The sequence below is a fragment of the Vicia villosa genome, linkage group LG3 (genome assembly GCF_029867415.1).
Source record: "Vicia villosa cultivar HV-30 ecotype Madison, WI linkage group LG3, Vvil1.0, whole genome shotgun sequence".
NCBI classification, from domain to species: Eukaryota; Viridiplantae; Streptophyta; class Magnoliopsida; order Fabales; family Fabaceae; genus Vicia; species Vicia villosa.
The window spans coordinates 37,867,869-37,879,115 of record NC_081182.1 but is presented as its reverse complement, the minus strand read 5'-3'; the positions used below and the strand labels follow the sequence as shown (position 1 = coordinate 37,879,115).

The window sequence follows — 11,247 nt, the reverse complement described above, 5'->3', positions numbered from 1 at the left end:
GCCCATATTCGTTTCCAAGTCCCCTCCCCGAAAAGTAAAGTATCGTCGGCGAATTGGAGAATATCCACCGAGCAAGATCTCCTCAAATTAAAACCAACATAATCTCCCGTCTCCACCGCCTTAGCCACCAAACGCCTCAATCCCTCCGCAACAATAACAAAGAGGAAAGGCGAAAGAGGATCACCTTGTCTTAACCCTTTTCTCACTTCAAATTCCGCCGTAGGGCTACCGTTCACAAGGACCGACATCTTACTTGAGAAAATCAACGCCTCCATCCACTTTAACCAAATATCCCCAAAACCCATTCTTCTTAACAAGTATCTAAGAAAATTCCAAGACACCTTATCATATGCTTTCTCAAAGTCCACTTTAAAAAGTTAAAACCCCATTCCTTCTCTCTTCGCCAAATCCACCACCTCGTTTGCAATCATAACTCCATCTAAAAGTTGCCTACCCGGAACGAAAGCGCTTTGACACTTCGACCCTAAAGTCCCCAACACCTTCTTCAATCTCGACGCCAAAAGTTTTGAAATGGCTTTGTAAATGCACCCAACCAAACAAATTGGTCTATACTCATCATAACTCAAAGGGTTTGAAGATTTCGGAATCAAAGTAAGAAAAGAAGAAGTGATTGCTTTAGATAACAAAGCTTCCCTATGAAAACACTTAAAACAATTAATGAATTCTACTTGCATAAAATCCCAACACCTCTTTATGAAAAAGAAGGAATAGCCATCGGGTCCCGGACTTTTCAACCCATCACAATCCCAAATAGCCTCCTTTATTTCGGCATCCTCAAACGGTTTCTCAAGAAATAACTTATCCTCCTCTTCTAAAGTATCAAAAGAGATACCGTCTAGCACCGGCCTCATCCTACCATCATCTACAAATTTCTTCTCAAAATGATTCTTCACTACTTCCTTTATTTCCGTCACCGAGTTAATTATTCCACCTCCTGTCACAATCGAGCCAATAAAATTTCTTGTCCTTCTAGCTTTCATCACCCCATGAAAATACTTACTATTTGCATCTCCATCATTTAACCACTTCAATCTTGACTTTTGTATTAACATATTTTCTTTAATTTTCAAATTCAACCAAATATCCTTTGACGCTCTTTTCTTTCTTTCCACCATCACAGTAGATTCCTCAACATCATCTTCCCCCACATCCATGTCTCCTTAATTCAAAATACTCACATTCTCCTCCACCGCAAAATCATATTTACCAAAAACATTGATGTTCCACCATCTCAACTTATCTTTAAGCATTCTTAATTTCTCCTTAAGAATAAAATCGCCCCTCCCCTCAACTTTTAAAGAGAGCCATTCTTTCTTCACAAACGGAAAGAAATCCTTATTAGAGAACCATTCTTTATTAACTTTGAACGGCTTAGGACCTCAATTAGCCTTGTCACAAAGCAACCTCACCGGACAATGATCCGAAACATCGCGATCCTCGACCAATTGACCAATAACCCCCCACCCGCTCACAATGTTATCCGCCACCAAGAAACGATCTATTCTACTCCTCGATCTCCCATCTCCACCGAACCACGTGTACTTATTCCCTTTGCACGGAACATCTTCCAAACCACTCTTCCTAATGAACTCTTGAAAATCCGACCATTCCTTCCGCGGATTAGGAAGTGAAACTCCCTTTCTCTCCCTCCTATTCCGGACAGCATTAAAGTCACCTCCCAACAACCACTCTCCATCACTAAATCTAGATTTCAAACTTAAAATTTTATCCCACAATGTTCTCTTTTATTCCCGGGAGATAGGAGAGTAAACATTGACAACATAGAAATAACTCCCCTTCCACAAAATCTTCATTCCCAGAAACCCCCTTCCACCGAAATTGAAAATAGCCTTCACAGTATTTGTGTTCCATAAGGTCAAGATTCCCCCAGAAGCCCCTAATGACGGGATAAAAGAAAAATCAACACCACCGGTCTTCCAAAAACTCCCAGCCATAGAACAAGAGATATGCTCCATTTTTGTTTCTTGAATAAAGAAAAGATCAGGATTACCTCTAGAGATGATGTGGTTAATTCTTCTTTTTTTTTGCACTGTTGCCTCCCCCCCTGATATTCAGAGTTTCAACTATCATTTAAGCATAATTTTGTTCTCCATCCTTGCCTCCGCACAGTTTCTCTCCTCAATCTCCATATGATCAAGCTCCACGACACAATCTTCTGCTCCTGGTTTCTCCACTCCCAAGTCTGATAAAAGCTTCCATAATTTTTTCCCGGCATTATAACCAAAGTTCTCCTTCAACCTGCTATTGTTTCTTAGGATTAACGACTCTTCCGATTGCCCACCATAAGCCGCATCTTTATGAGCCAAACTCCCTCTTTATCGCTGTTTCCGTTTTCTGCAGAAAATGGAGAAATAGGATCTGATACCAACTGTCCCCTCTTTTCTTATCCGTCCCATGCCTTCCCTCTATTGCAATGGGCCTTTAATAACGATTTGGGCTTTTTTTACTAACACACTTTGGCCCACTTTTACACCCCACTTTTTTGAATTTAACTCTTTTTATTCTCTTTCCAGCCACCTCCTCACTAGTGAGCCCCTTGCTTAAAACATCTGTGGTCTCAAACCCTTTTACGCCACTCCCCTCCACAAATGCCACGTACTCTTCTGTTTCCTTAATACCCGTGCTAGAATTTGATAAACAAACTTTCCCTTTTGCTGCTACAATAGCCTGATCAAAAGAAAAAGGCTCCTTTCTAATTATCACCTTTTGAGATGTGACCTTACCCTGCCTAGGTATACCAACAGTCTCATTGACCGCTGGATTCTCCACAGGTTCTTCCACGTCTCCATCTGGAAGCAATGCCCCATCTTCCTCCACCACCTCCTTGAATGAAGACTCTCTGCACATCGCATCCTCTTCATAGAAACCATCTGAACACCTTAAAACATCCCCCACCGAAACAGAGTCTTCGGACTCGGAATCCTCCGCCTGCACCTCCTTTCTTGCTACCTTACAAAGAGAAGTATATTCTTTTCTCGATCTCAACCTGAAATCCACCCCATCCACCTTAACATTTACAAAAATCGGCACCATGAAATCGACTGGAATACAGACCAGCACACGGGCCACTTCCATACCGCTTCTCTCTGTGACTAACTCATCTGAACAAATGTACGTCCCAAAAGACTGAACAAGCTTCTCAAAGAAATCCACCCTCCAAGTGTGGCACGGAAGACCGAAGAAACGAATCCACATTCTCCTTTCTGAATCCACATCTAACTCATTCCACGGTCTAATACTGTCAAACCATTGTTTCCACCATGATTCCGCTTCCTTGATCAGAGCCTCTATATCTCCTTCCTCCTCTTCTTCTAGTAAACACAAATTCGCCCCCAAAGGAGTGATTTTGATCTGAAAATAACCTTCAGAAAATAAAATGATCTTGAATATTGTAGGAGGTACCCGGATTAGATACGACACCCACAAAAGCTTTCACCAATAATGCCTTAACTCCTGGATCAGTCTTATACTCAAAATCACATTTTCGAGCAACAACCACCTCCCTCTGATCCGCAACCACCTCTGCAATAGTCCTACCACCATCGTTCCTAAGAGAAGCACCTCCTGCAAAACTCTTCTTCGCCACAAACCCCTCCGAGACACCCCTAGGTTCCGCGGCACAAGAGCCACCAAACACCTTCACTCTTTCCGCCTCCTTCGTCTCAAACCTAGGAATATTAGCATAAATTTTCACACCATCAATCTGAATGGCATCCAATCTCACAACAAGCAACCTCGCGTCACCATCTTCCCTGAAACTACCAAAGCCAAACCGCTTCCCCCACTTGTTCCTCCTGGGAGAAATGGCCACATCCACACATTTGCCGACGCACCCGAACAGAGCAAACAAATCTTCCGCCTTCACTCTATCAGAGAAGTTAGAGCAAAACACCGAAATCACCTTGTTCCCTTCATCCATCCTCGGTCTCCAATTCCTGGGAAAAACATCCCACCTAGAATGGCCGTTCTTGAAAGACTTCCTCTTCACTTCAGTCCATTGCATCTCCCCCTTGAAAAACTAGAGAGAGAAACTCTCCCCTCTCTCTAAGCTTTAGTTTTTGCATTTATGTTTGTTCTAGTTAATTTTTAAGTAGAATTTATATTTTACAAAGATTTTAGGCTTGATTTTAATTTTCTCATGCAGCGTGCACCAATTAAAGAGATTGTTCATTCAATAGATGTTAAACCAATGAGGATCAGGCTGAATGAGATCCAGGATGAATGATATTTTAGTGAATTTTTATGTACGAATGCAGAAGAATTGCTATTTTTTTACACGTTATTAACATTATACAAGGGTTTTTAACTTTCGGAAAACAAATCCCTCCAATTTAAACAGAACATCATTTTTTTAATACATATGCCTACTCAGCTTTTTAACCATTGCTTTGTTGTCATGCCACATCATTGATAGTTAATGTTTTTTCTCATAATTTAACAGAAAGGATTAAATTGGCTAAGAGAACCATTTTTAAGAGATTAAAATATAATATTTATTAGATAAGCGACTAAAGTAAAATATAAAATTAATTTAAAGACTTCGACATTAATTAAGCCTAAAATTAAAAATAAGTTAAGTAATAAGTTTAAAAAATCCATGTCAAATTTAAAGATTGTCACGTAGTCCAAGCTAATTTTTTTAAGAAACATTAACGGCAATGACTATTTTATGTAAAAGAATTGTTTTTAATGGTTAGTATGTAATATTTTTTAATTAAAAAATTAAAGTGAAATATTAAATTAAGTTACCAACTAAAGAATGCATTAGGCCTAAATTAAAAGATAAACAATAGTTAAATTATTTCTATATTAAAATCTTAAATTTATTGTTCCAGAAAAATGCATAGCAATCTATTCATTTTCATTTTCTTTCAACTTGAAAGTGTCTCAAATTCGAAAACCATCGGTTAAAAAAGACATATAGATCTTCTTAAATCCCTATTTTTCCTTGAAGAAGTTGAAATAAAATTCTAGAAATATTATTTTTACATCCAATTTGACATCTGCAATACAAATAAGTTTTTTCCTTTATTTTATTATTATTTTCTGTATTGATATGTGTGTTACATTTAAAATATTTAAAATAGTGTATAAATTTACGGTGTAAACATGTAAGTGTTAAACTTTGGTGTATATATATAGCATGTCTCATAAAATTCATATCTAAAAATTTTGATTTTTTCTATGTTATGCAGTTTTTTAATTAAAAATTCATAACAGCATGTCTCATAGAATTTTTTTTTTCTAGGTTATGGCATGCTCGCAGAAGAGAAGTTTTAAAGAATTGAAGGTTGGGGTTGTTTCACGAACAGGTTACAAAAGAATTGAAGGGTGGAGATGGAAGAAGAGTTAGATCGATGTAGACTTGATATTGTTTGTTGTTGATGTTAATTTTTTTTCTTCTAAATGTCTTTTGTGGATTAAGATGCTTCACCAAAATAATTGGAGTAATATTTTTAATTTTGGTGTTCGTTAAGTAGTTAAATAATGGCTAGGATCAATTTTTCTAGTTTTTTGAGTTTTTTTTGTGCTATGGAGGGAGAGAGAGTGAGAGGGGATTAATAAATTAGTGTTTTTTGATTTTCAAAGTTGTTTGATTTTCTGTTTTTTGTGAGTTTTTTTATGCATTGTTGATCAACAAGATGAGCATTGGTTATGAGAATTTCTTAGTTTACTCCATACATCTCTTACACACTATCGAATTGACAAAATTATCTTTCCGTTTACATATATCCATCTCCGAAAATATTTTTTTTGTTATACAGAAGCTTCCGTAGATGCACATTTACGAAAGAGTATTTCCCAATTGATTGGGAAAATTCCAAATTAATTAAGTTCATTGCATCAACGGAAGTCTTAAGACACAGTGAAACTTGAGATTTTCCCAATTAATTGGGAAAATCTCAAGTTTCACTATGTTTTTAACGCTTCCGTATATGCATCTACAAAATGAGACAATTTTTTTTACAAAATAAGGGTCTTTCCGAATGTGTATCTACGGAAGGTGGAGGTAAAATTGGAAATTCGCGTGGTGGCTAAGAGATTCATGGCTCTATTGAAAAATCCTCTTGGTTATTATGAGGAACATTAATAAAATATTATTAATTTACCAATATTATTAGTATTAATTGAAAAGTAATTTGTTTATCATTAATGAAATAAATATTATCATTATTATTAATCTAAACATTATTAATTATGATAAAATATTATTATTAATTGAAAAATAATTTGTTTAACATTAGTTATATTAATAAAATGATTTTAATTTAAATATGGTCTAGGTGGCTATGACACTTCATCATTATTAATGTCATGTCACTAAAAATTGATCCCAAATTTATACGGACTAAAATTTTGGAAAAAAAAAGTTAAAATTTTTTGAAAAGAAATTTAGAAAAAATTGTCTCTCGGTGATTATCAAATCAGCTTTTAGAAGCGGAAATAGACATATAGTAACGGATTTTGTCTGTGTCACTACAGATCAATTTTTTTGGGGTTTAATAATAAATGTATCTAATTAAGAAATAAAATAAAAAATTTCACTATTTAATTGAAAATATATTAAGACTAATAGAAATAAAATGAGACGCACATGTGATTATAATTAAAGGGTCTAGATAAACCCCATAACAAAATCAAATAAATATAAACGGCAAAGTCTAGAGATAATATAAATAAAATAAGGTTGTATGTTCAATTAACACTGTAACGGGTCACGCATATGCAGTTGAAACGAGATAAGCAATAACCATCTATACAACCTGCAGAAAGACAAAACAATTTGCATTCATCATCAATGCATGGACTTCCTAATATTTGTGCCATCATCTCTGCAATCATCCATCAGTCAGACATTATGAATAATACTCAACAAATAATATGTAGAAACTTTTTATTATTTAAAAAAAACACTTTTGTACGTTTAAAAATGTTTGTTTTTCAAAACTACTGATAAAATAAAAATAACACTGGTTTTGAAAAGAAGGAGTAAATACTTACCAGAAAGGAGACTAAGCAAAATAAAAAACAATGTAATGTGTGTCTTGTTCATGATTACAATAGTTAGTACAACAATCAGCTATCTATTTATAAAGGTGGAGTGTAAATACTTAATTCTATATTTTATTTAAAAATCTTGGCTTTTAATTTCATTACATAGTTGATGTTCCTTCAGTTATGAAATTAGTTACAAGTAATTTATTAGAACTCACCGAACACCTAAAATATATGCACCTCTTCTACACCATCTTAAATATATTCCATGAATATAAGGATTTATTAGAGATACACATACTTTAAAAAAATTAAAAACATAAAATATATGCACCCCTTCTAGACCATTTTACAAATGCCCCATGAATATAAGAATTAATTAGTTGTATACATGCTTAATAAAAGAAAAAAAATTTTAATAACCATGTTTAAAAAAAATACAAAAAAACCATGTTTTCAGTTTATTTACCAAACTGTCTAGGTTTGGGACACCGGAAAGGTGAATGCGGTTATATGAAATGGCGCATTAGTGTGTTGCAAGCCAAACCATTTGGCGCAAACACTCCAAAATTAGGGCAAAAGATTGCTAGCCAATTGATTTGGCGCATGAGTTCATGGACCAACACATAGGCGCCATTTCATTTGGCTCCTATGTGTTGGGGTACTTTTTTTTAAAAAAAAAATCCCTTTTGGGTATTTTTGCGCAAAGTTTTTGATTGCGGTCTTTTATTTTCGTAAAAACTTCTGATAAATCGAGTTCGTAAAATTTTTATTAACCCTAAAGAATGTTTGCGTTGTCGATTTCGGTTTTTTACTAAAGCACACTTTATTGATGAAAGATTAAGGAAAGGTTACAAGAGGTGGTAAGCGAAATTGATACATTGTCAGAAAAAAATTACATAGTAGATTAAACTTGCGACGAGGTCGAGCCACGACTAGGACATCTTTTTTTATTGTGCCCCACCTGACGACAAATGCTGTATTTTCTTTCCATTTTTTCGTGGACGCCCATTTCGGTTCTAATCCGCGTACTATTGGGGCGACCCTTTTTCTTTCGCCGCATTGCGTCATTATGCCAAAATACCTCCCCATCATACTCAGGCCAGTAATCCTCCTTGGCCACCACTGAAAACGCAGCACTGTAAACTCAGAGCAATGTCTGAGCCTTGTAAATTGGAGACAGTAGTGATATTGCGTCGCGGTGCGCAAATGCACATGCCGCTATGACATGTGAGCAAGGCATACGGAAAGCTTGAAACTGTCCACAATCGCACCAATGTTCTTATAGCAGAACCCGATATTGTTGTCTTGCCAAACCCTCATTGTGGTCAATTGTTTCGCAAACACTGAAGGTGCGGTTGAATCGGTCGAAAGTAGTTACTTGATGAGTGTTTGCTTTTGCCGATTGCTCTTGCATAAATTTCATGCAACTATCACTACACAATTGGCCCGATTGTCTAACATCACTCCACTTCTTGCCTCTCGTTGAGAATAGCAAAGCCATCCTAAAGTAGGTTGCCTCCACTAGTGCAGTGATAGGAAGGTTACGAATGCCTTTGAAAACTCCATTCATGGATTCTACCAGATTTGTCGTCATGTGGCCCCATCGCACGCCTTTGTCATAAGCCCTTGTCCATTTCTCCCTAGAAATATTATCTATCCAAGTTCCCGCATCTGGATTTTTCAGTACAATCTCACTCCGATAATGCTGGAATGTAGGTTGGGTTAATGCATAACCAGCATTGACCAGGGCCTTCCTGAGCTGCCTATCCTTGATCTCCCGCATGAAGTTCTGGGCGATGTGGCGAATACATTAGATGTGAGTTGATGGTGGGTCATGCCATCCGTTTGCTGGATTGTTATAAGCACTCTCAATGGAAGCGTGCCTATCAAAGATTAAACAGAGGTCAGGCTGAGGAGCAACATGTTCTTGGAGATTTCTTAGAAAGAAACTCCAAGCCGCGGCAGTTTCACATTCAACAATTGTGAACGCCACTGGAAATATATTGTTTTTCCTGTACTGTGCAACCGCCATAAGCATGGTTCCCTTGTATTTGCCGTATAACCATGTTCCATCAATTTGAAGTATGGGTTTACAATATGCAAACCCTCGTACGCAAGGTTTGAACGCCCAAAAAAGGCGATAGAATATTCCGTTTCCTTGGACAGGGTTTCCATCCGGGGCATGCGCGGGCAGTGTCTCTAGAATAGAAACAGTGTCATGTGCGTAAGTTTGTAGCACAGTAAGGTAGTGGGGAAGATTTTTGTATGACTCATCCCAATTGCCGTAGATTTTTCAATTGCCTTTGTTTTTGCAACCCACGCCTTTCTGTAAGGTGGAGTGTAGTTGTACAGTGTAACGATATGCGAGATAATATTTTTGACCTTCAAAGACAGGTCAGAGCTTATGAGAGGTAAGATCTCCTGACAAATAAGATCGCCACTGAGCTTTGTATGATCTTGGGAAGTGTTAGAGTTGACACATGTGTGTTGTTGCATAATCGACCCTATGACCCATGCATTACTTCTCTTCCTATAAGAAGCCAACAGTCTGAAACCACACTCTAGATTGCTACAAGTGATTACATACCGTTCCAGGTTTGAACAATCTACTTCAAAATCAAAGTTGTGCGCCATGTGCCATTTTTTATTGTTCTAAGACACGCCTCCTTAGAAGGAAACTTGTCTCCTTCCTTTAACTCATCGTCACTTTGGATGTACGGGGTGATGAATATGTCGAATGATGATTTGTCACCTTGCAGGTTCAAGTTACTCATATGTGCTGGAGGTGCGTACACATGAGTTGGAGGCATTGACATGTATTGTTCGTCTTCGGATTCCTCGTTGACCATGTCGTCAAATTCAGTTTCTAGATCTTCTTCTTCCTCGTCTATGACATCAACCTCTTCTTGCTCGTTGACTGGTGGGTCAATAACCTGCGACTAAACAATATGAGGTTCTTGTGTCTCAACCTGTATAGTAACGTACATCTCGATGGCATCCAAGCCAGAATATTCGTGGTTAGCAAACATATCCTGGAGGTCTTCGTCATTTTCAATCTCCATCTCATAAAACTTGACGGTGTTGTTGTTATTGAAAGAAGGATACTGGTAGACAATGTTTGCAATAGGACTCATTGCAATCTTAGCCTGAAGTCGTTGATTGAAGGATGTAAAGGTGGCTCTTTTGCTTAACAAAAATGGAACAATTTGAGTGTTTCTCATCAAAAAACCGGTTGTTTCAGATATGTAAGTCTCACCGTTTAGATAGGCATTCACCAAATATTGGGGAGATGAAGTCATTGTTTCGGGTTAGTGTTTGGGTGTTGTAATATCAGGTGATAATAGGCAATATTGTTTGTGTGTGTTGTAGTGTTTAGAAATATTGGTTGTCTTATATAGGATAAGATAATGCTCTATTGTGCACCGTTCACATACATGCTTACAACATTGCATTGTTTAATATAGAGTCAGTCAATAAATTCCAACATGACTAGACTAGACAGACACACGATGATCTATGTCTGTCTCAGGATGATGTGACTATATAGACACACGCTGATCTATGTCTGTCTCAAGATTCCAACGTGACGAGACTAGACAGACGCATGCTGATCTATGTCTGTCTCAGGATGATGTGACTATACATACGCACACTGATTTATGTCTTTCTCAAGATTCCAAATTGATTGTAAAAGACATACTCACAATGATTAATGGCTATTAGCTTACTTAATGTTTGCAACAACCACAACAAACCCAACAACCACATCAATTATAATTAAATGATCCAAGGTCTGATTACACCATAATAGCGTTTGCAACATATAATTGGAAAACACTACAACAACTGGGAGAACACGATATTAAATTGCAACAATAAAATAACACAAAACAAGAGGATTTTCAAGTATGATGTGTCTGACCACATCATACACAATACACAATTTAAACTACTCAAGTATCACTGCAAGAACGAGTGGATTTTCAACGCCTCAATTAATTTCTCCACTGTGTGTCCAAAACATTAAATCCACATCCACATCGTCTTTCACACGATCCCAATAATACATGTAGGTGCCTTCTGGGTTATTATCCGTCAACATAATGTATGGACAACGATAATCTATTTGTTTAACTTTCCTGGTTGGACCATCCAGTTGACGAAACCCGGTGTTGATGGCTCTAACAATTCTCTTGAAATCCCAAT

The 11,247-nt window shown here is 37.0% G+C and overlaps 1 protein-coding gene across 1 annotated transcript; it reads right to left on the bottom strand.

Moving 5' to 3' along the window:
- Positions 1 to 2,108: 2,108 nt before the first annotated feature.
- Positions 2,109 to 3,961, bottom strand: LOC131657893 (uncharacterized). Its single transcript, XM_058927244.1, has 3 exons — positions 3,479 to 3,961; positions 2,498 to 3,393; positions 2,109 to 2,355 (listed from the first exon to the last, which is right to left on the bottom strand). Exons 1-3 carry the CDS (start codon positions 3,959 to 3,961, stop codon positions 2,109 to 2,111), a joined length of 1,626 nt encoding a protein of 541 aa, XP_058783227.1.
- Between the last annotated feature and the right edge of the window lie 7,286 nt (positions 3,962 to 11,247).